This window comes from Mustela erminea, chromosome 4, assembly GCF_009829155.1.
Source record: "Mustela erminea isolate mMusErm1 chromosome 4, mMusErm1.Pri, whole genome shotgun sequence".
Lineage (NCBI taxonomy): Eukaryota > Metazoa > Chordata > Mammalia > Carnivora > Mustelidae > Mustela > Mustela erminea.
The window spans coordinates 85162262-85187052 of record NC_045617.1 but is presented as its reverse complement, the minus strand read 5'-3'; the positions used below and the strand labels follow the sequence as shown (position 1 = coordinate 85187052).

The 24791-nt window shown below is 41.4% G+C and overlaps 1 protein-coding gene across 4 annotated transcripts in view; it reads left to right on the top strand.

Annotated features, from left to right (window-relative positions):
• BTBD9 (BTB domain containing 9) overlaps positions 1-24791 on the top strand; it is a 411793-nt gene that overhangs the window by 323817 nt on the left and 63185 nt on the right. For all 4 annotated transcript variants that reach the window (XM_032339814.1, XM_032339815.1, XM_032339817.1 and 1 more), the window contains exon 9: positions 15976-16083. In XM_032339814.1, coding sequence (XP_032195705.1) covers positions 15976-16083 — 108 coding nt within the window. The remainder of the gene's footprint in view (positions 1-15975; positions 16084-24791) is intronic.

Here is a 24791-nt window from a genome sequence, read left to right as displayed (position 1 = left end):
CTTCTTGGTCTTTTTCACGTGTATTTTTGCCTCAGAGTAAAATGACCTCTGCGAAGGCTTTAACTGCCTCGTCTGCATTTAGGCAGGAAGAGGGAGAGGGCAAAGAGTAAAAAGAGTCCTGCCAGCCACTTCTGTACCTTTTTACTAGAAAAGCCCAAGCTTTATTTGGAAGTCCACCTAGTTGACTTCCACTGAGTCAGGAGGTGGAACTGGGTCATACACTGAGCCCTAGCAAGGTTGGAGAAGTTGAGGGTCACGGTAAGGGGTTGGCCCATCCAGTGTGCAGTTCTGCCATACAACCCTACCTCCTGCTTGACATTTCATATCTACCTTGGAAGGTGTATAAATCCCCATATTTCATGTGGTCTCTGTTTTGTTTTGTTTTTAAACAGCCTTATTGAGATATAAGTCATATATCATATAATTCACCATTTAAAGTATACAATTCAGCAGGGTTTTTTTTTTTCATTTATTTTTTAAAGATGCCCTTTAAGCTTATAGCTTCTAGATGTATCCAAAACAGTAAATATAATAATTGTATTTTATATTATTCTCAGCTTCAAAAATGTTCTGTAAATAAAAAGTCTGTGTCTGCTCACTGGGTAGTTCTGATCCAAAACAAGCAGAATTACTGATCATCTGTGTTTGTTTTCTCTCTCTCTCTTTTATTTAAATAAATATGAGGGCTTCTTTTCTTTTTTTAAAAAAATTTTATTTATTTGAGAGAGAGCAAGAGAACACAGGAGAGGGAGAAGCAGACTGAGTGGGGAACCACCACCCCCTCCACCGCATGCAGGACTTGATCCCAGAACCCCAAGATCATGCTCTGAACCAAAGGTGGGTGCTTAACCGACTGAGCCACCCAGATGCCCCCTTTGGGCACTCTTACTTCCTCTTTTATCTTTTTTTTTTTTTTTTAATATTTTATTTATTTATTTATTTAAAGTTGTTTTTTTTTTTTGTTTTTTTTTTTGACAGATCACAAGTAGGCAGAGAGGCAGGCAGAGAGAGAGGAGGAAGCAGGCTCCCCACTAAGCAGAGAGCCCAATGCAGGGCTCGATCCCAGGACCCTGAGATCATGACCTGAGCCGAAGGCAGAGGCTTTAACCCACTGAGCTACCCAGGTGCCCCAAGATTTTATTTATTTATTTGACAGAGAAAGATCACAAGCAGGCAGGCAGAGAGAGAGGAGGAAGCAGGCTCCCCGCTGAGCAGAGAGCCCGATGTGGGGCTCGATCCCAGGACCCTGAGATCATGACCGGAGCTGAAGGCAGAGGCTTAGCCTTCTGAGCCACCCAGGTGCCCCACTTCTTCTTTTATCTTTTAGCACAGCCAGGGTTAAGGTTACAACCTCAATTCAGGCATAGCTCAGTGCCTGACAGCAGGAGCCAGTGATCTCCTTCCTACTGTTTCAGTGACTATTTGGGTTGATCCTTCCTTAAGTTGCAGTGGTAAGAACCAAGAACAAGTCTTGAGTATTGAAGAAGGCACAGGGCAGGCCACCAAGCTTGCTTTGATTGAAACTGTTGAGGCAAAACCAACTTGGGAATAGGGAGTGCTCCATGTCTTACACCTTTTGCATAAGAGGTTTGAGCCAAAAATTCTACTAGCAATTAAGTCCTTTTGCTTCTGACTTGCTGGGACTCTCCCGACATATACATAACTCAAGAACTTTGTGGGACACTGTAGTTGTGGTCCAGTGTAATAGATTTTATTGCTGAGTCCCTTAGGTATATACCATTTCATTGTCCTCTCATGCCTAATGCATCCCTTTCTTCCTGGAGGTTAAAAAATAATAATAAAATAGGACACCTGGGTGACTCGGTCAGTTAAGCATCCAACTTTTGATATCATCTCAGGTCTTGACCTTGGGGTTGTGAGTTCAAGCCCCGCATTGGACTCCATGCCAATATCTTTTTACTTTAAATAAATAAATAAATAAATAAATAAATAACATCTATAATCGAATAATATCTTTATTAGGAAGCTTATTATAGCCCTATTAGAAAGACATAAGGCATTTTCTATAGGGAATTGTTTGAGAATTGGTGGGAAACCAGATAAATAATATCTTGATAACAGGCTTCTTGGTAGAACAAGTAAATGGCTTTGTCATGATTGTGTTCACTATAGGGAGATTTCACCTGTATATTTTAGACTCGAAGAAAAAGTAGAAAAGTCATAGAGATTAGTTGTGACTATTTGGGAAGAACATGTTAAATAGAGTCATCCATTTAAAATTGGTTTCATTAGCACTGGGTGTGGTGAAAAAATAATGAATACTGTTTTTCTGAAAATAAATAAATTAATTTAATTTTTTAAAAAATTGGTTTCATTAAAGATTCCAAATGAGTAGTTCTGTTAACAGGCCAAGCGCTTTAAGGTTTTCATTGTTCTGTAGTCATAAACAGCCCTGGTCAGCTATCTTTTAAGATGCTTTTTATACTCACAGTAGAAAGAGCTGGAGAGGTAACGAGGAGATAGATCCATACAAATCTGTCTTCTCCTGAGGACCAATAAACAACTCAACACTCTCTGCCTGATTAGTGTGGTTTAGCCCATCGTGTCTTCTTCCTCTATAAATGATACATTATTTTACTGCTGTCATATTAACTACCTTATCAGTGACTATATAACGTGTGTGTGTGTGTGTGTGTGTATTGTTTATTGACTTTAAACGTCCCTGTAACATCTTTATCCTATCGTGCTATTCCTATGCCATCTGGAGGGTGGTGATCAGTGACTGTCCTCTGTTGACTGTCCTGTGTGCACACATCCTTAATTTGAGAATGTGGCTCCTGGGCATTTCATCAGTTCAGGGAGGAGAGAAGGTTTGAGAATGGTTTTCAGGGCTTTATTTTTAATTGGAACTTTTTTTTTTTTTTTCCCCAGTCTCATTCCCTTCTTGTTCTTTTACCCTTAGGAGAAATACCAGAAATTTGGGGTGAAAAGAAAGCCAAAATTGTCAGGACAGTTGTCATGGTAACAAAAATAGGATTAGGACTATTGCAGAATCCAAATTCCACATGGAATTTGCTACATGAAAATCTTTGGAAGTGCTTTCAACAGAAGAAAGATTTTAGACATTTCTAGGCTAAGCTCAGCCTTAGTTTAAACTATACCTTTATTTCTTGCCTTGGTGCCATAACTCTGTACTGCTCAATAAGGAACAGCTTTAATTTTCTGTCTATTCCTGGTACCAGCAAGCTTTTTCTGGAAAGGGCTGGGGAGTGGATATTTTAGACTTTGTAACCCATAGTTTCTGTTATAATTGCTCAACTCTGCTGAGTGGGCCTGGATGTGTTCTGATAAAACTTTATTTACAAAAATAGGCACAGTTTACTAATGCTTAATCTATCCAGCTCCTTTCCTAATAGCTCTGGTCCATAGGTGAAAGCAAAGATTTAGGGAAGTCCATTTGCCTTTTACAGTGTCACAGTATGTTAGTAATAATACTTATAAGCCTACTATTAAAAGGTATGAATATTAATATTAGTGTTTAATTTGGGGACAAGATGCACACCATGACCTGGTGGTTTTTCCTGCTGTGTTTGTAGGAGGAGAGCCTTCGGGGCTGACCAAGGAGAGGCTGGGAGGAAGCCTGGCAGAGGAGACTTCAGTCTCATCCCTGACCTTAGTAGAGCACTTCTACTTTTCTCTCTTAGGGAAATTGAGGTTCTTCTAAGATGTTTGTGAAGGGGTTCTGCTACTGAAGAACATTATTGAAATATTGGTTTACATTTTTAACATTTAGTATAATGCCTTTTTAGAGTGGATACTTTATAAGAAGTACCAAAGGATTTGTCATGTATTACTTTGTAATTTAAAAAATAAAACATTAAAATAAGAGGAACCACAAATCACCTACGCTAAACTTCATCTCCCTTTCTTCCCGTCTGCACCCCACAAAACAGATTTTAAATCTGAGAGTACAGGGTTCTGAGACAGAGGCACAGTTGAGACTCATGTCTCCTGTCTACTGCCACTACTAGATATGCCATATTGCCCAGCAATGTCCTCATGTCCATCAGAGGCTGTGGGAGGGTCAGTGGAGCTTTTAGTGCTCCACTAGGCTGAGGAGATCATTTGACCCAGAATGTCCCTGAAGACACACTGTTTTCTTCTTCCCTGCTCACACGCTGCTTCTTCCTTTGAGCTACCAGGAGCCCCCAAGCACCCGATTGCCCTAGCTAATCAGGGTGCGAACTGCCGAAAGCTGGAGTAATTCTAGCACCAGCAATTGGAGGTTACCACGGGCACGTCTCCCAGCCTCTGACACCTGAACACTGGTTATGTGTAGAGCCCTGGCTACGGCAGTCTCATGTGTGACTCAGACAGGCTGCCTCAGCCAGGTCCCCTTCTGCCTCTGGCATGAATATCAATGTTGACTTTTGGGATCTGGTGCCAGAGTGGGAGGATCCTGGGAAATCTTCAGATCTCACTACCTTGGGTGTGATTCCTTCCTTGGCTTGTGAGAGTTCTTAATCTTTTCTGTCTGTACCTTTCTGAATGTAAGTCAGGGTAGTGATATAGAGCGGTGTGGGTTGTGTGTGTGTGTGTGTGTGTGTGTGTATGTGTATGTGTGTGTTCACACACCCATACACGTGCATACACACTTTGGGTGCCTGCGTGGCACCAGGACTGTATTCTCCAGATGTCCATGCACCCACTATGAGCCAAAATACGAAGGAAGTAACAAAGGGGGTCAGCATATCTAGGGTTATGGGGCAGAAGGGAGATAGATGTTTGTTCTTCTTGATGAGAAAGGATAAGCCGGATGAACAAAAGAAACCGTTTAACTCACAGAGTGCAGGATTCTAATGCAGCCTCATGCTGAGCTTGAGTCAAAATGGCAAGGTCTAGCTGCAGCTGGGCCTTGGATAGATAGGAGGGATTTATTCATCTCTGCCTCCCTCACTCGGATTTTCTCCTTTCAGCCATCCAGTATCCATCACCAGAAAGCCCGGCTTCTGTACAGGGTTTACACTCATAACTTGCCCGGGATACATTCTGAAGGATTAGTGTACATGGTGTGGAGACGGGCCCTATGCTCAGTACACTGTGGTGAATATTCATGTCGGCACCTGGGAGGGTTTTTCTAAAACGGCAGCTCTTACAGAATACATTCTAAAGAGAGAGTGTTTTTCCTGTCTGATGATCCTTCAACCAAACAAGTGTGGGAGGGAGGGGAAGCTGCTCTGTAATTCTGGAGAGTATTTATGAGACAGAAAACTGCATTCTTACATCTTCTGCAGCAGGGGGAAAAACCATGCCCCCTCTGCGTTCGGAGCCTTTGCCGGGGCCTCCCGCTCTAGGTGAGACAGGATAGGCGATTCCAGGACCCCCCCCCCCAAAAAAAAGCAAAAGTGTTTAGCCTTTGGTCCTGTAACCTACATGAGTTTGATCTGATTACAGCTGTTTAGCAGCTAGAAAAGTTCGAGTTGTTAATGTTCAGCTGAAAATGTTTGAATTAAAACTTATGATCCCAGCTTTGAAGACCTGGATCAAGAAAACTGTACCGAGTGGCCAGTGATCAAAAGAATTCCACTGAAAAACATAATTAGCCATTTTTCCCCTCTAGCTGTTACAAAAAATTACATAAAATCTTGCTTTCTTTTTCGTGCTTCTTGCCATGCTTCAAAAGACTTATCACATAGTTACATATTAAATTGATTAATTATCTTTTGTTTATAAGAACTTATCATAGTTAGAATTCTCACTTTTATGTATTGGTTAAGGCGTTACTATTATTAGTCTCACTAATGTGGTCTTTATTTTAGTGGCAAGTCTTGTACGGCACGGAGGATTATGATTTGTCAGGCACCTCAGACTTCAAATAGAATAGTCTACTTTAAGTGTTTTAATTCTGTAGCTTGTAACTTATTACAGTTTTATTTTGCTGTTTTGGAACGTACTTGTTTTCAGGTGAAAGCCTTCACAGAACAATTTCATAGAGGAAGTTCATTAGCAAAGGGACTGAAAGGGAGGAAATGCAGACCAGGCAAGAATGGGAAAGAGGGCAGACAGGCATTCCATTGTGCAGGACCTAGCAGAATGTCTAGGAGATTTGGGACCACGTCTGGGGGCAAGGTGGGGGACAGGAACTTTGCAGAGAGAGGACATGAAAGAGGAACAAGCAATGGCAGGCACAGGTGGTACAGTTGAAGGAGGATGAGGGCCCTGATTGGATGGGTAAGTGCTTTCAAATCATTTTCAGCAAGAGCTCAGGACTTTATAGACTTTATAGATTGTGCCCTATGGGGAAAAGAAGATGATTCAAAGCTGGAGCAAAGGTTGAAACTCATATCAGATTTGGGTGAGAAGGTCTAGGCTGGTAAGAAAGAGAGAGATGGGAAAATAGTACTGGCTGTGTTAAGAGAGACCAGAGGAAAGATTTGGTGAGAGCAAAAATAAAGAGATTATATACCTGAATAGGAAGATTTTTTACCTTGTAGCTCAGCCCTGCTGGAATGTTCTCTCACCTGTAATATTCAGAGTTGAGCCTCCCCACCATTGTTTTGCCTGTCCATTCTATCCCTTTATCACCAGGTTGAGAGAATACAAAGCTCTACCTGTAGTTAAATTGTGAGTTCTCCCACAGTGCCAGATTCCTATGAAAACTTGACCTAAGGGAATAGAAAGGAGCTGTGGAGCTTATTAAATTTCTCTTTGGCTCTGCTTCTTGGTGCTTTGTAGGCGGCGCATGTGGACATGTATTAGCATGTGGTCAGAGGAGGGGCAGGAGAATAAGGGCAGGAGATGAAATAGCAGTCGGAGTCGACATATTTCATAACTTACCTCCTTAAGTGAGACTCTCCAAAATAGTGTGGGGGTGGAGGGCTGGCTGGGGGGTGTTTCAGATGGAAAGGTAATGTAAGAGAGCATTAAAAGATACTGTACCAGGGTGGACCTATCTGGGTTTTGTGAGAGGGTGATTTATCTCTAGTTCCCTCTCCTCTTTCCATCATCCTCCCCTACCCCATTCCCCGTATCTCCTCCTCCATAACTCCGAAGGAGATACGGAGTTCAGTAGTGTGGCATGCTGGGGCCCCTGAGGAATACTAAGGTATTAGCCATGCATGACCCCTGTACTCAAGAAGCATGGTCCGGGGGGTTCCTCTTGAGCAGGCTTGGTCCTGGAAGCTGAAAGAGGAGCGTCTGGATGGTGTTACACAAGAAACCTGGAGCCAGGTGACACTTTACTTCCTTACCTATTGGGTAAAGGCTCACACTGGGGTCATTTTATCTTACAGCGATCATAAATGTGAGTACAAATCCAGGGCGTAAGATCCCTAACACATAGCTGGTAGGTCAGGGAGCTCTGAGTTCTTAAACATGCCTGTGCCTTCCTCTCACCCTGCAAATAATTTCACAGAACTGGGGACAGGGAGCAGAAACCCTCACCCAAGTGCGTATTGCCCTCAGCCATTAACCAGTTCTGGCCTTTTGAAATCCCAATAGCCCTGACGAGCCTTCCTAGCAAATGCGGCAGAGAGTGAGCTGGTCTGACACCTAGGATGCCAAGCCCCGTGGTCTAGGCAGGGCCTCTCTGTTTCCACCCCTTGCATGTCCATCTGTGATCCTTCTGGTGAGCCAAATTGGGCTGATGTCACTGGAGGTGTGTGCGTCCTGCGTGCACGTCCTGATGAGGAAGCTGCTGAGATCAAGGAAGACAGCTTCATTGCCGAGAGGGACATTGACAATGCCAAATTTAAACACAGAGAAAGATCTGTGAAAGCTGCACTCCCGCTTAGCATGTCACAGCCGAAAAGGCCTATAACATAATGAGACTTCACCTTTTAAAATCTAACAAGACCATTTGAAATGGTTCCCAATAGTTTTGAGGCGGCGTCTTGCTTAAGGAAGGGACAGTATTTGGAAAGAGTCACCTTGAAAAGTAGAAGAAAACTGCTTTTCTTTGCAAACACTGTTTGGCCCGGACAAAATTTTCTCATATGTCCACATTGAAAGCATAAAATGAAAGAATTTTCATCAAATTGTACTGTATAGTATGAAATCTAGATCATAAGCATAGGCCTAAACTTATTTATTAATAAAGGGTTTGCCAAATGATTGTGTAATCTGTGGAAGATTGCTTGGGTGGTGGTTAGCCCCCGTAAGAAAATTAACCAAGGAACTTAGAAAAATAGATTTGCATTGAAAGCAGGAAATGTGCTGATTATAAATTGTCTTTTTTTTCCCCCAATGTGATAATGTATGCAAAAACATTTTGAAACCAGCGAGGTCTGTGTGAATGTGAGGTGGGATTATGATGAGTTGTTCACTGTTCGTTCCACACCCAGTGTTCACTGACTAGCGCCCGGGCAGTTACGCTGTTCGGCGGCATGGTGTTACCCTTGACGTTATCACCTAAAACTTGAAATTAAAAACTTAATCCTTCCAGGGCGTGAAGTGATGGTCTCAATAAGCTATTAAAAGTCGGTAGTTGTGTACTATCAAAATTTCAGAAAGCCTTGTCCCATCCAGCTCTCCTTATTGCCCTATCCTGCAGGCATATTCTCTATTGGCATCTCTCTACCTTCATAGAATTTACCTGGATTATACTGTAAGGAATGCAAGGTTTGATAGGAGAGAAAGCCTCCTCTTCTTCCCTCCTTTTTCAGTGAGCCAGCCTACACTGTGAAGCCCAAGTGTATGCTTTGCCCCATCACCTCACTTTTTCTTCATCCCGGGGCTTCGGTGACTAAACACAGAAACTACATGTGCCAGACGACCGAGCGCTCGCACCTGTCTTTTCTCTCGCCAGCTGCAAGAGAATATTGTCAGCCAATGCCATTATTTCTCCCTCTCTTAGAGGAATCGCCCTCTGTGTCCAAGACATGAGAGATTATACAGGATCAGACAGTGTGTAGGCTCTGCGATGTCCTGTGACTAACGTAGCTCCCCAGCTCCCACTCCATCTGGCGAGCAGCCTGTGTCACCCTCCTCCTGCTGTCAGAAGAAGGCGGGTGTCCCCTCTGCCCTGAAAGGTTGTGGCCCACTTAGAGGCAGGGCCCCCATGGTGGCAGCTCCTTGGGGGTTCCTGTGTCTGGAATCTGCAGGGCAGACACCTGCTCTGTCTCACACACTTTCGATCACAACGCTGTTACTTGGCTCCGGTCTCCTGCTGAGAATCTCATTTTGGGCTCGTGGTCCTCCAGCAGCTCAGTTAAGCCTAACCTTCCTCTCCACCTGAGGAGGAAGCTGCCTGCACCCCTGAAACCTGTGACAGTTGACAGTGAGGGCCCCTCTCATCTGTGGGAAAATCCCAGTTTCTGCCCTGGGAAGTTGTTCCTCCAAAGCTGTATCATTCCTTCTGGCAGCTGTTACAGGCTCCCGCCCCCCACCTGCCTCTCAGTAGCAGAGATGAGAGTGGAGCCTCACGTAATGTTCTTCCTGCTCCTCACCCAGAAGAGTGGGAACTGGGCTCTTGTGATTGAGGTGCCAAAGCACTGAAGAATCCCTCTGTGACCGCAGTTCCTTCCTCTTCTGCCTCACCTCCATGTCTGCCACATCTCGTCTCTTGCTTCATGACTTCTAGTCACTCTTGATTCTGAAAGTTAGTCAGCCCCCTACTTGGCCCCAGTTAACCCCTCAGCAGCCTAGAACTGGCTGATACTCTGGTCCTTTTCTTCCCTGACCCTGCCCTGCATCTTCCTTGTCCCTGGTGGCCCTGCTTTCCTCTCTCTGGCTCCCCCAGGCCACTGCTCAAGAGAGTTCTCAACTACCTGGAGTGTCCCATCTGCTGGGCTCCCTCCCTGCAGCTCAGTGGACCTGCAGAACCTACTCCAAAGTCCGGTTGCCTTTCCACCCCACAGTGCTACCCTGCCACTCTCAGCTTTCATTGAGAATCTTCATTTAAAAGAGAGAGAGAGAGAGATTTTATTTATTTATTTGAGAGAGAGAATCCCAGACTCCCTGCACAGTGGGGAGCCCGATGTGGGGCTCTATCATGACCCAAGCAAAAATCAAGAGTTGGAGGCTTAATCTACTGAGCGATTCAGATACCCCCAAGAATCTTCTTTCATACCCTGAATGAAGATCTCCATCCAAACAAACTTCCTCACCATCCCTATTCCTCACCTCCTGTCTCTCTGGTCCTGGAGCCCTCACGTCATCATTGTCACCCTCAATCTCATCTGGACCTCTGCTCTTTATTGAGCGACCTTTCCATCTTGGGCACTGTGCTAGGATCTTATCTTAGGCTTTTTGGTTCCAAGCTGCAGAAACCACATAAAGATGGCTTAAGCGATAAATGGCAGGTTTATTAAGATGATGGGGATATTTCTCATTGAATACTAGAGCAGAAACTCTGGTGAGCCTTACATGGAGCCAAATCAGCTAGTAGAATCCTCCTAGGAACCAAGATAACCCCTCCGTGGGCCACATCATCTGTTTTCTTTGCTTCTCATTGCAGATGACTTTCTTTGCTTCTTTGTGCCTCTGATGAAAGAGGGTCACCCCAGGAGGCCCACGTTTTCATCACGTCATTTTAAGTGAACAGGGCCAAATAAGCCCTAATCTCACATAATTCTCAATTCTTGAGAAACGAAATCCAGTTGGTGCATCAGGGGTCATGTATTTTCCCAGAATACACTCGGGTCCACAAACCAAGCTCAGGAACCACCCATGTCCACCTCAGGGTTAGGCAAGAAACAGTTCTCCCAGCGAAGAGTCACTGTATAATGGACAGAAATGCAAAGAAAAAATCTCTAGCCACCACCACCCCCAACACCTCTACTGCTGTCGCAGGAAATTATAAAATGTTAGAACTGGAGAAGCCCTTAGAAACCATCAAACCTAGATCTTTAATTTCACAAGGAATGAAGCTGAAGTACAAGTAAGTGAAGTAACTTGCCTAATGTCACTTAGTCAATACTCGGTAAATATTTGTTGAATGGAAGAAGATTATTTCTAAAGAACTTAATTTCTGGAGATCTTGAACAAAGAATAGACTCCAAACCTTTGAGGTCAGAGTATCTTTGGTTTTGGTTGAGAGATTAGAAATGGATTTGATAACAAATTAGTGTGTTACTAATATCCCGGCAGTTGTCCCCTCTTCGTTGCTGTTTTTTGCGCAAGTGAGGAACATGGCAGCGGCAGCCAACGTAGTCACGGGCCTTCCAGTGGCATCTCCCAGGACGGACAGTTAGAAACAGGCAGAACAGATCCTTGCTGCTGACCTAAAAGACACCAATTCAGCGGAGAAGCTGTTGATCTCAACTGTTTAAACCTCAGCACTGTTTCCAATCTGGCACAGAATTAATCCCTTAAGAAAGGGATGAAAAAAATGCCATTCAGCACAACATAGTTTGTCATCGCATGCATAATGCAGACTTCCCAATTAGAATGCTACAATTTGGAAACTTTCTTCACAGACTGATGAGAGAGCAATTATTTTAAAGAAGGGAAAACTCAGTCCACTGGGTTTGCCTCAAGTCACTTCTGACTCAAGCCGCAAAGACAAGAGTTTTGAAAACATATTCACTATTGAATTTTGTATCAAAACACCAGCAAGGAGAGCAATTAGTTGCTGTAAACTGAACCCCGGTAATCAATGGTATGCAGCCAGCCAGAGCATTTATGGAAGATGTAAGCAAAATCACATCTGCTAATCAATTAAAAAAAGCCCAGCACTTCACTGCTTTTAGGGGAAACTCCGCAATGAGACTGAAAGAAGATGGAGGAGACTAGGTTTAATATCACCAGGCGTTTCAGGCGGTGCTCATTAGGGAGAGGGAATTGTGGCAACAGCTAAGTACAGACCTGATCTGCATCAGTAGATCCTGGACAGTGGCTTCCTTTATCTAGCCCCTCTGGAAATGGCTTCTGATGTCCAGGTGGAGGTGTGTGAGATATAGGGGGATATGTTTAAGGAGCACCTCTCCGATAAGGTCAGAGGGAGTATGTCTGTCCTGGGCGAGCTCCCTGAGCAAACATTCCTCTGCAGATTACAAATCAGAAGTACCTCTGTTGTTGCAGGTGCACAGGCATGGGAGCAGACTGCTGCCAAGGGAAGAAGGGAGGGAGTTGGTGGGTTTTTCAGTTGTGCCTTAGAACAGAATTCCTCTCCGTTGGGGGGGGGGGGGGAGAGTGAGCCAATTTTTCCTTTAGTGTCCTTAGACTGTACTTGCTTCCCCCCCCACCAGTTGAATCAACAAAGGGATTTTCATTCCTGGCTAAGCCTAAATTCCAAGCAAATATTCATCCAGGCACAGGAATTAGAATCTCTCTTAAAAACTACAGTGTGTAGGTAGTTTGATAATGTGGGGTCCATCAGTGTCCCTTTTCCACCCTGGAGTCACCATGACCCCACATTTCCAGCCCCCAGGGACACTTAGTAGAGGAATAGAAAGGAGATGTCTCAACAGTGTGTGCATTTGGCTGCTGTTCAGAAAAAAGAATTTAGGCCAGGAGAAATTATTGAAGTAAAGATCGATAGACTGAGCTAATAAAAATTAATATCTTCAGCATGCAAACTATGATAGGCAGTAGATTAATATCCTTCAAATATAGAGGGTATCTTGTAAGTTATTAACAAAAGGATAAATATAAGTAGAAAATGGGTAAAGTGTTCAAGTTCAGTGGTAAGTAAAAAGCTGCAAGTTAATGACATAGATTTCATCTATCAAATCGGCAGTATTTTTAAACATAATACACAATATCGGCAATGATGCAGAGAAACAGACATTTGTCATAAACTGCTGGTAATATGAGTAAAAGCGAGTACTGACTTTTGTTTGGGGGAAGGAGGGAAGTGCGTAGACTTTTTGTGATACATATCAAGGCCTCACCTATTCTGCCCCAGGCGTTTCACTTACAGAAACTTTCATGGGCAGGAATTGTAGGTTTAGTTTAAGAATATTCATCACAGAGTTTTCCTAGCAACGTAATATTACCAACTACCTAGCTGTCCAGTAATAAGAAACTGATTAAATAAATTGTGGGACATCCATAAGGTGGAATTCTGTGAAGCAAGTACATACAATGAAAAAGAAAATTTGATAACTACAAAAGAAAGGTATTTGTAATCAACCACTAAGTGAAAGAAGCAAGTTACAAATAATTTGGACCATGTGTATGTGTTTACAAAATTACTAGAATTACAGGTGATCTTCCTTTTAAAATAAAACTCGAAACAAGTTAGAGGACTTTATAGGAAAAACTACTAAGGGACAAAATATACACTACTTTAAAAATTCTTTTAATATCCTGTCACACCAGGAATTTCTACTAGAGCATTTGTGATACTTATAATTGGTCTTTCTTTTTATCTTCTTCATAGCCCATCTCCTCAGGGCAGTCTTTTTCCATGAAATATTTTGAGATCTGGTTAGATTCAATCCCAAAAGAGCCTGATTATTTTCAGTGGATACACTAGTAGAAACACTAATTCATGATTATCCAGAAGGATAGGGATTATGATGAACCTGGGTCTCCACAAATAATCTAAAATCCCATTCAGGAAATAGCCTCAGCACTGTCTCCCAAAAAGCCTGTTTGTTATCAGAGTTATTAAGTAAAGAGAATGAGTAATTAATCTGAAGTTTTTTTTCTTGTTTTTAATCTACTCTGGCAGAGTTATGAGCTATTTCAGCCCAGAACATGTATGGAACATATACTCTCAACAGAATCCATGTTTGAAGTAGAATTTTTTTTTAATGAGAAGATCAAAAGTCTTTCTATAATTTTTATAAGAGCCAGACAAACATAGAAACAAAAATTATACTTTGAGGGGCACCTGACTGGCTCAGTGGGTTAAGCCTTTGCCTTCGGCTCAGGTCATGAGCCTAGGGTGCTGGGATTGAGTCCTGCGTCAGGCTCTCTGCTTAGTGGGGAGCCTGCTTCCTCCTCTCCCTCTGCCTGCCTCTCTGCCTACTTATGATCTCTGTCTGTCAAATAAATAAATAAAATCTTTAAAAAAAATTATATTTTTAAAGGTTACTCAACGTAAACATAAATTAACAGGCTAAACTGCATTAAAGTGCTAAGAAACTAGAATAATATTCGAGGAAATGACTAATGAGGGAAATGACTCACTTTCTTATTAGCCAAGCTGGTACAATCTGAGAGCAGAATTATTAGACACAAAAACAATAGAGTGGAATCCTGTCTGATTCATTCAGAGTACTTGGAGAGATTAAATACTCAGGCAAATTAAGGGGAATACTCAAGTGAATTAAGGGGGAATCTGTTTCCGCTTTACTTAAAAGATGAATTCCAAAATATTAGGTAGTATGGGTTTAGTCATTAATAGCAAACAAAATTAGACTTGGAAACAAATAAAAGGTAAAGGGAACACAGTGTCGTTTCTAATCCCCAATAATAGCGTTATAGACAACACTAAATCGAAAGCTTGTGCAAAAAGTTTTTATTGATTATCATTGCAAGATCAAGGGCAAATAATATGAACTACTTTTGTAGAGTGATAGGTTGTAGGTTGTAAATCGGGACCAGGATTCATAAAGTGGGAGTAAAGGAAGCACTTGACAGAGGGATGGTAAAAATGGGCTTTGGCCAGGACACCAGGTTTGAACCCTGTTATCTGCCAACACTAACTGTTTGAGCATAGACATGTTACTTAACAGCGATAAACCTTACTTTCACCATCTGTAATTTGATGAGAATACTAATGCTTGCTATGGGGATTTTGGAACCATTTAATAAGATAAATTATATAGAGCACTTAACATAGGGCCTGGTACACAGTATAAGCATTAAAGAAATGTTGGCCAGTATGATATTAATAATCATCATTATCACTGTTGTTACAAATAAATATTCATTGAGCATAGGCTCAGTGAGACACCATGCTGAGTCCCTGGGTATAGAAGGATCAGTAAGACATAAGCACTGTCTTCAGGGAGCTCACTCTCTGTTCTGGCCATTGGAGGAAGAAAATATGCATGACCAAATGTAAAACAATAGATAGGTATCTTGTATGGGAAGGACTTTTGAGGCTGAAATCATAATTCTTTTTTCTTTTTTCTTTTTTTTTTTTTTGAGGTTAAAATCACAGAAAACAATGGTGTCTCATCTCCTGCCACTGTGGCACCATCAAAAGCAAAATGCTAGACTGTTGTCTAATCTAAGTATTACAATACTTAGATTCTTTTCTCTTATTTTTTTTAATTGAGGAGTAACCACACATACAGGGCACAAATCTTTCATGTCTAACTTAACTGGGTATTTACTGTGTGTGTACCCATGAACTACCACTCGGCCAGAATCAACACACTTCCAGCATCCTAGAAGGTTTCTGCGTTCCCTTTCACAAGCATTACCTCTTCCAGAGGTAACCACTGTTCTGATTTCCTGTCACCAGCGATGAATTTTGTCTCTTTTGAGCTTTATGTAAATGGAATCACAGAGTCAATGCTCAGGTTCTTATCTGAGCTAAAAAGGAGATATGAGGAATAGAACCCAAATAATCTCTAAATAATAAGAAAGTTTTACTAACGAATATATGTTTGCTTGTGTCTCCAAATCAGATCATTGTACCACAGCTGTGCAAAATTCCGCTAAGAATGAGAGGGAATCTAAAACCTGATAATTGAGGTCATTGGGGCGTACTAGTTATTATCAGTTAGAAAGCACAGATTCCCCCATGAACGCTAGTCTCAAGGATGCTGTTACCTTTGGTCAGCCTACCCAAGTGGAGATGAATCAGGAAGGAGGATTTGGGGACATCTTCTCATAGATAAGCCAATCCGAAGGGCATAGCCAGTCAGGGAGCAAAGGCTGCCTGAGATAAATTCCTAAAGAGACCTTGCTCTCACTGCAGACTGACTCCGCCTCCTGTCACCAGACTTTTGCTGGAGATTCATGTCCTTTCTCCAGGCCTGGAGGTGGAGTAGGGGTAAGGGGGCAAAGGAGGCAGGAAGGAGAAGTAAAGTAGGTGTGGATTTCCTTATGCTGACAGGAAACAGGCAGTTAGAACATTCACAGCATTCTTATGTATTTTCCTTTGTTCAGGTTACTACTTTGGGACTGTGATGATCGAAGCTACAGCTACTATGTTGAGGTCTCCACCAACCAGCAACAGTGGACCATGGTGGCCGACAGAACGAAAGTCTCCTGCAAGTAAGTTATGTCTTCTCACAGAATTTACTACAATTTAAAAGACCTTCTTCCCTATGGGTACAGAAGGTTCTCATGAAGACTCATGGAATCATCAAATTATTCTTAGTTACAGGTTGAAAACATCATTTACTTCAGTTTTGACTATTAAGTACTTTGACGAGAAGTTATTTTTTTATGTGATCAAACAAGCTTTTCTTATTTGGTGGTTTGAACTTGACTCTTGAAAGTGACATGTACCTGAGCAGGGAAAAGGATTTCAATATGTAATCCTCTCTTGGGTCCCCACCCCTGATACCACACACTACCCCTTTAGAACTTTTTTCTTCCTTACAGAATTTTGCCAGTACAATACACACTTTAGTACTTATTCTGGGACTCCATTCCCTATCTTCATATCATTCCCAGCATTACTTTTAAATATTTATCTCATCTCAGAAAGAAAGTTTGGTATTGTAGATCTCTAGTCATTTAATGCATATGGCTTTGGGCCTCCGTTTGCGTTTACACTGTTGTGGGGGAAGCTAGGAGGAAGGATCCTGTGGGTCCTGACTGGCCTGAGATCATGACTGGAATGAGTCTGAACATGTTTATATACCTGTATAACTCACTCAGATAAAAATTAGCACATTCCCAGCATCCTAGAATCATACCTTTTCCCAGTCATTATCTAAAAAGAGCTCAGTGCCTTTTGGGGTAGAACCAGATTCTCTGGGAGGCAAGGTAAAGCAAAATATCTGAGATTTCTTTCTTTCCTTTTTTTTTTTTTTTTTTTAAGATTTTATTTATTTGAGAGAGAGAGAGAGAGCACAAGCAGGGCAGAGGGTGGCAGAGAGACCGTGAGAGAGGGAGAAGCAGACTTCCCACTGAGCAGGGAGCCTGATGCAGGGCTCAACCCCAGGACCCTGCATGACCTGAGCTGAAGGCAGACGCTTATCCAACTAGCCACCTGGGCGCGTGAAGATTTCTCTTTTTTACTATTGAAATATGATTCATGTACCACACAATTCACCCTTTTAAAGGTACAGTCTAGAATTTTTAGTGTATTCACAGAGTTGGGCAGCCATCCCTACTATCTAATGTTTCATACATTTTCATCACCCCCCCAAAAGGAAACCTCCTACCCATTAACAGTCTTTACATTTCCTTCCAGTTCCCACAGCCCCTCAACCCCAGTTATCTCCCTTCTGTCTTTGTGGATTTGCATATTCTGGATATTTCCTATACACAGAATCATATAAGATGTGATCTTTTCTTCTGGCTTTTCTTCATTTGACATAGACTTCTGTCAAGCTTCATTCATGTTGCAGCAGGTGTCAGCACTTAATTCCTTTTTATGACTGGATAATATTCTATCCTATGGAAATATACATGTCACATTTTGTTTCTCCATTCATCAGCAGATGAACACTGGAATTGTTTGCACATTTTGGCTAAAATGAGTATTTCTGCTGTGAACCTTCCTGTGTGAGTCTTTTTATGAACATATGTTTTCAGTCCTCTTGAGTATATTCCTGGGCGTAAAATTGCTGGGTCTTATGGTAACTCTGTGTTTAAGTTTTTGGGGAATTGCCAAACTTCTCCACAGCAGCTGCAGCATTTTGCATTCCCACCAGCAATGGAGGAGGGTTCTGATTTCTTCCCATTCTCGCCAATACTTACTACTGTCTAGCTCCTTGTTCACAGCCATCCTAGTGGGAATGAAGTGGTGGTTTCAGTTTGCATTTTCCTCATGACGAATGACGTTGAACATCCTTTCATGTACTTTCTTGGCCAAGATTTCATAACAGCATTAATGATGGCTTATTTGATGCAACGTTTGACACCCTTACCATCGTAATGATCGTAATTATCATAGAGCACATTTAATGCTTCCATTGATTAAGGTAACACTTGCTGCTATAATGGAAAGTGGCTTCAACATTCCGGAGTCTTAATGCAATAGTTTATTTCTCAGTCACGTAGCAGGCAGTATGGGCAGTCCTGGTTGTCAGGTGGCTCTTCTCCACAGGTGACTGAGGAACCCAGGCATCTTCCTTCTTCTGGCACTGCCATCATCTGGGGGTTCATCAGCATCATCTGCATCTAGCTGCCAAGTGGAGAAAGACCAGAGAGAAGCTATATCTGGTCTTTCTGCACAGCCTTGGCCTGGATATAGTGGCCATCCCTTCCACTTGTGTGCGATTGAGGAGAAGTAGTCATTTACCACACTAGGTGCTGGTAGGGCTGGAAACCATAGTTCCTGCTGGGCAGCCACTTCTCAGCAGAGCACAATCTTATAGCCATCTCTGCTGTCAGATAAGAAAACTAACAATTATTGAGTCACTAGTATTCTATGACTTCCCTGTGTTTTGTCTCACTTTGTCCTGAACATAAAACACCATGTGGGATATTGTTCTCGTTTTATAAAAGAGAAAGTGGAGGGCTCTTTCTGTTGTACCACAAAGCCTTACTAAAGAGGGCTAAGCCCAGCTAGATGACAGAAACAAGGAAATGAAAATGACTTACTTGTTTCCAAGTGCCTGGAACCCTTTTTATATGAGAGGAAGGACTTCCAGGCTCATGAACAACTGACCATTTATCTTTTCAGAGCTATTGCTCCCTGAGTATATAGCTCATGGGCCAGACCCTCTGCTTCCCCATCTTTTCCACATCTCACTGGTTACCATCACCCATCTTGTCTGTTGTTTTATGTGTTATAAATTAGATGCTTCATCTCTTTATGTTCCCCTGCTGAAGGTGTGTTACAGTATGGGTTTTGACAAGAACTGGTTGACTGACTGCTGACTCAGGTATATATCATAATGGTTTTGTAGTTATTTAAATGGTTTTTTTCTTGATTCAAAAATGCATTCACTCGGGGCACCTGGGTGGCTCAGTGGATTAAAGTCTCTGCTTTCGGCTCAGGTCATGATCCCAGGGTCCTGGGATCAAGCCCCACATCGGGCTCTCTGCTCAACAGGGAGCCTGCTTCCCCCTCTCTCTCTGCCTGACTCTCTGCCTACTTGTGATCTCTCTCTGTCAAATAAATAAATAAAATCTTTTAAAAAGAAATGCATTCACTCATTAGACCCCTCCCAGTAGCTTTTTTTTTTTTTTTAAAGATTTAACTATTTATTTGAGAGAGAGCTCAAGCAGGAGGAGGAGCATAGGCAGAGGGAGGAACGGACTCCGCACTAAGCAGGGGGCCTGATACAGGGCTCAATCCCAGGACCCTCAGATCCTAACCTGAGCCAAAGGCAGATACTTAACCGACTGAGCCACCCAGGAACCCCTCCTACCAGTAGCTTTGTATTAAGTCATCAATGTCTTTTTTCCCCCCTTTTTTTGGTATTTTGTTTCCATTAGTTGTTGGATTTAAATAATTTATATCTTTTTAACCTTCCATGTTAGCACTTCCATGCTACAGCAATACGTGTTTTAATAGATTAACAGATAAATAATGTAAAAACAAGAGTAGTAGCAAGAAGGTAAATGCCTTTTAACCCCCTAAGAATCAATGAAACAGAAGGTCATGACTTTATGTTTAGAGGTATAACCTGAATCTATTGTGCCTTTCATGTTTGGGTTAGATGTTAAGAAATATAATAGAAGACATGCAGATGATAAAAGAGGAAAGCCTTTCCTTTTTTACTAATATACTCCAGAGCAGTCCTCAAGAGAGGATTCTGTTAGCTTCAAAAGTTATAACCTCCTTTTTTTTTGAAATATGTGAATCATGTTATAAATGAAATGCTATAGGATCTTTATAGATCACAGCCGTGCTTCTTGATAGCGTTCTACCTAGTCAAGAAATCAAAGGACAGATTTTTGCTGTCCTCTGAAAAATAACTAGGGAATGAGATTCCCCAGTGTCTCCTTGTAAGACTCTGCTCCTGGAGCAGGATATTTTCCTGTATTGCTATCCTAAGTCCTTTCTGCTACAGATGGAGCTCACTTGTTTTACTCTCAGGATAAAGGCCCATTTTCTATCACAGATAAGCATGTTTTTGTATAAGCGTGTATTTGATTTGGTTTTTTTTTCCCCCCGGCTTACTCAGATATAATTGATACATAACATTGTGCGAGTTTAGGGTATACAGTATAATGATACATAGAGCAAAGTGACTGCCACAAGTTCAGTAACCTCACGTTTTTTTTCTTGCAATGAGAACTTTTAAGATCTGCTCTCTTAGCAGCTTTCAAGCGTACAAAACTATGTTCACTGTAGTCACCATTGCTGTACATTCCATCCCCAGATCTCACTGATCTTGTAACTGGAAGTTTGTGCCTTTTGATCCCCCCTTCACCCACCCTCCTCTCAACCCACTAGCAACCACCAATCTGTTCTCTTGTTTCCATAAGTTCATTTTTTAAGATTACACATTTAAGTAAGACCATACACTTATTTGTCTTTCTCTGTGTGACTTTTTCACTTAGCATAATGCCCTCGATGTTTATCCACATTATTGCAAATGTATTAACTGATTTTATAAAATTACTTTTTACCCTTCTTTTTTCACATCAGCTAATACTATGCCCTTTAGCCTTCTTCCAGAAGACTTCACCTTCCAATCTTTGATTCCTTTTCTCTACTCTCTTCTAAATCATTGAACTTTAAATCTGTGTTGATACAGTAAGACACCAACATCAGCTTTTTATTATAAATGTAAAAGATGCATGGAAAAGTAATTTAAGCAATACAGAAAGATAAATGTGAAAAGTACAATTTTATCTCCCCATCTTGTGCTCCGTTCCTCAGAAGTAACTGCTTTTGACTATTTTTTTTGTTTTTATCACATCTCAACTATAAATAATATTTTTATGTCTGTGTTTATTAATTTATCAGCTTTACTAACTCCTTGCTATAAAAAATGAGAAATTTAGCTCACTGAACTATTTCTCATTTTTTGTAACATTTTTCTTTTTAGTTCCACCAACTACTTACCTTTTAAAATTAAACAATATACCTCTATATTTTGAACCGTCATTTGTAGATAGTATTCCTTGACTCCCTACTATGTATGAAGAAATTACCACCCTACATTTCCCTTTATCTCGCCCCATCTTCTGTTAACTGTCCCACCACATTGGCCTTGTAAAGATTTATGACACTTATTTTCTGTTCTGTAATTTACAGTTAAACCTTCCATGTGTTAACTGTAAATTGGTCTCAAAAAGGGAAAACTACTAAAAACTCATTATGATATTATGATTATGTAAACACTGTTTACTACAGATCTATAATTTATTGGATGTATTATTCTGTGTCACTAAACTTATGTCCCTCTTAGAAGAATTGTATTGTGTTCAGATCAAATGGATTTGATTTTCTTACAAGTACTCAGAATTCTTTCCCATATAATAAATAAATAGCTTCATATTAGCTAGCTTTTTGTTTTCTTGGAGCTTCTAATTGCCTTTTTCCTATTTACAGAAGTTTCTGAGACATACTGATTGTTCTTTGGTTAATTTTGAACAGACTGCTTCCTAAGCCAACCACGTAACTCAAATTTCTCTTTCTTTCCTATCTAGTTTGGTTTCACTCTTGGATTTATTTTTCCTCTTGTAGAATGTGGGTAAATGGTTAACAAAACCCTGTTTCCTTTGCAGTGAGATACTGACCTTGGGCCCAGTTACCTCTTCCGATCTGTTCCCCTAAAAACCTGATGGAAGTGGAGTGTCAGCTATTAGGCAACATTGCTTATGAGGAAAATTGCCCCTGATTAGTAAATTGCATCTGGCTTGGGAGGACTGTAAATATCTGGTTGGAAACCATAGCTTTGGGTTTCCTGAGTGTGATGACTTTTGTGACTAGGCACGTCCCTTGTGAAAATTCTGGGATCTTTGTTTATGGAGCTATTACAAGAGATAATAGTTTCAATCTGGAATATGAGGCTTCTGAACTAGAGCGGCTCTACACCAGCCCACTCTCACCTGAGCTGTCATGTTGCATGCCAACGGGAATAGCTCCTGTTCAGTGGTATAGACCACTGCAGGGACTCCCACTAAGCAGAAATGCCTGCTGCTACTCCAGTGGCATAGTGTTCTCTGTTCTCTCTCCTGGGTGAATCCAAAGCCAAATGGGACTTTGTTGGGTCTCACTCAAGATCTCTCATAGAGTAAATGCATTGCACAGAGTAAATGTATTCAGAATTGTTTTCAGAAAAAAGGGTATGTGAAAGGCAAATTTTCAGAATTCTTGCATGCTCGAATCCTAGTTTTACTGGATACAGAAGTCAGTTCCTTCAGAATTTTGAAAGCTTAGATTTATTGCCAAATAACATCTAATGTTACTGATGAGAAATCTCATAGGATCTGATTCTTATTATTTGTAGTGATGTATTTTCTCCTGTAGAAGCCTTAGGATCTTCTCATTATTGGAAGTGTTAAATATCACAGTGATATGGCTGGATGTGGACCATTTTGATTTATCTGCTTACTTTGCTTCAATATGGAAACCTACCTTGCTTCCCTCAGATGTATAAATAATATTGTATCCACCTGCCATTTTCTGGAAATTCAGAAGAATCTTGATTTGCTTATATCTTTCCCTCCAGTTTGCAATACCTTTATGAGTGCATTCCATTTGTTTTCTTTGATGTCACCTCATTCATTTCCAGGAAGGGAGAAAGGTCAGTGTGTGTCATCCATCTTCAACCCAAATCCCTAAAAGCTCTACTACATGGGCCGTTGATGCTTCCCAATGACTACAGTCCTTTTTCTTTCCTTCCTTGTGCATAGCTGTTGTGTTTCCTGTTAGCAGATATTCCTTAACATACTGACTTCATTCAGGTTCATTTTTTAACCAGTTCTCATGCTGTCATGGTCTCATTGACTGATAATTTTGTTCATAGAGGTGCTAATCATCTCAGCCATCATCTGTCCAAGACTATGCCCTTGGCAAACATTTTGGCAAATATAAATTATTAGCTATAAAGAATTGATCATTGATACTACTGAAAATTTTCTTTTTCCACTGAAGAATTCTATAGCCATAATCTAGAACTACCTAGGATTTCTAGTTTTTAGCCAAATTTTTTTTCAAGCTATCTACCTGCCAGATATGCTATCTGGATTCCCTCCTAAATAAGTTTTCTTCTCCAGCCTCACTGTTCATTAAAAATGTTGTCAAGAGTTCTTAATAACTGAAGAAAAAATATATATAATAAGATTTTTTTAAAGCAGAATACAGAAGTGTAGAAATATTATCACAAGTAGGAAAAAAATATGGAAGAAGAAAGCCTGACGGAAATAGGCCAAAATGTTGTTAATGGCTGCCTCTGTGGACTGGGATTATGTAAATTATTTCTAGTTTTCTGTACTTTTGACCAATTTACATATATTTCTTTTATAATCAAAAAGATGACTTTATTTGGAAAAGTTGTTTTTTCTTGCTGCAGTCATAAATGTTTTTCTAGATGTTTGTCCTTGCTGTTATTTGAGCAGCATATGTTGGCAGAGTGGCATGGTTTATTCACTGCCAGCAATAAATTAAAGAAATTAAATAAGTGCTGTCCATAGCAATATCCTAGTAGCTTTTCAGAACCTTGAAGCCACTTACTCTAAGCACAAGTTGTGCTTCCCTGAGCCATATTTTCCTTATGCTGCTTCTCCCCTTGGGCCTCTTAAGGCCCCATTCTATGAGAGTGCTGCCTCCTTTTGCCTTTCCCCAAGACTTCAAAAGTCCATTTCCACCCAGGGTTTGCCCTCTCAGAGGGGCCCAGCCTTCTTGACCTTGGAGCACCCCTGTGGGTCAGACCGTTTCCACAGCATCTTAACTTGAGAAAGTTTCTCCCCTGTGCCTTCCCTGAGAAGCATTTTGAAAGCATTTGGCAGCTTCTGTGTCACCTGGAAAGGCCTCTGTGGGGTCAGCTCACCTCCTCCCAGGTCTTCAGTGTTGATATTATTATCATCACAGAATATCTGTATCCCCCTTGCTGAATATACTGCCGTTTAGTCCTGGGGAAGGGCAGCCTTCTGTTCTGGGGTCGGTTTCTATAGCTGATGCTATTTATTCACCAGGAATCTCAGAAAGGGAGTCATGTTTCTTTTTCTAAGTGCTGCAGTGGTTGAGGACAACGGGATAAATTAAAGGTGGAGAGTTACAGCCTCAGAAAACTCTTCCCAAGTATAGCGAGATTGAAAAATGAGACGTTTGAACCTGGACCATTTACCTTGCCTGCAATTTTGTGCATCTTCTGGGCCATTGTCAGTGCTAAAGTTGAGACTGCCAGCTTTTCTTCTTAGCCTGATGCTTAACAAAACAAAAATCTTGGGCTGGTTCCGGGAGGTCGCTGCTAACCAGGTGACCTAGGGTTTGTGCATGGATGGCTTGCCCTGTTAATGTGATGCAATAGAACAAAAGTGGGTTTTAGAGAAGGAAATGTCTCCACCTTTGAGGTCAATGACAGAAGAGGTTCATACAAAGTGTCAAGTTTTAGTCTCCAGGATGGTACTGCAGCTCTTGGCTCTGGCAGAGGTCCTGTATTGAAATATTACTATTTCTTGCAAGTCTCTGCTGTGTTAACAGCCAGTTACCCTTACACGCCAGACGCCTGTCCCTGCGAGGCTGGAGGAGTGTGCTTGCTTGCTCCTTCTGAAAGAGGAAGCCAATTAATGGGCTCTGGTTGTGTTATTGTCACTGTAAAAATGCTCGCTGGAGATTTTATTTTCCTCTTTTCAGACTTAATTCCATTTTTCTACACAGCTTTTGACAGTAATGAAAAAAG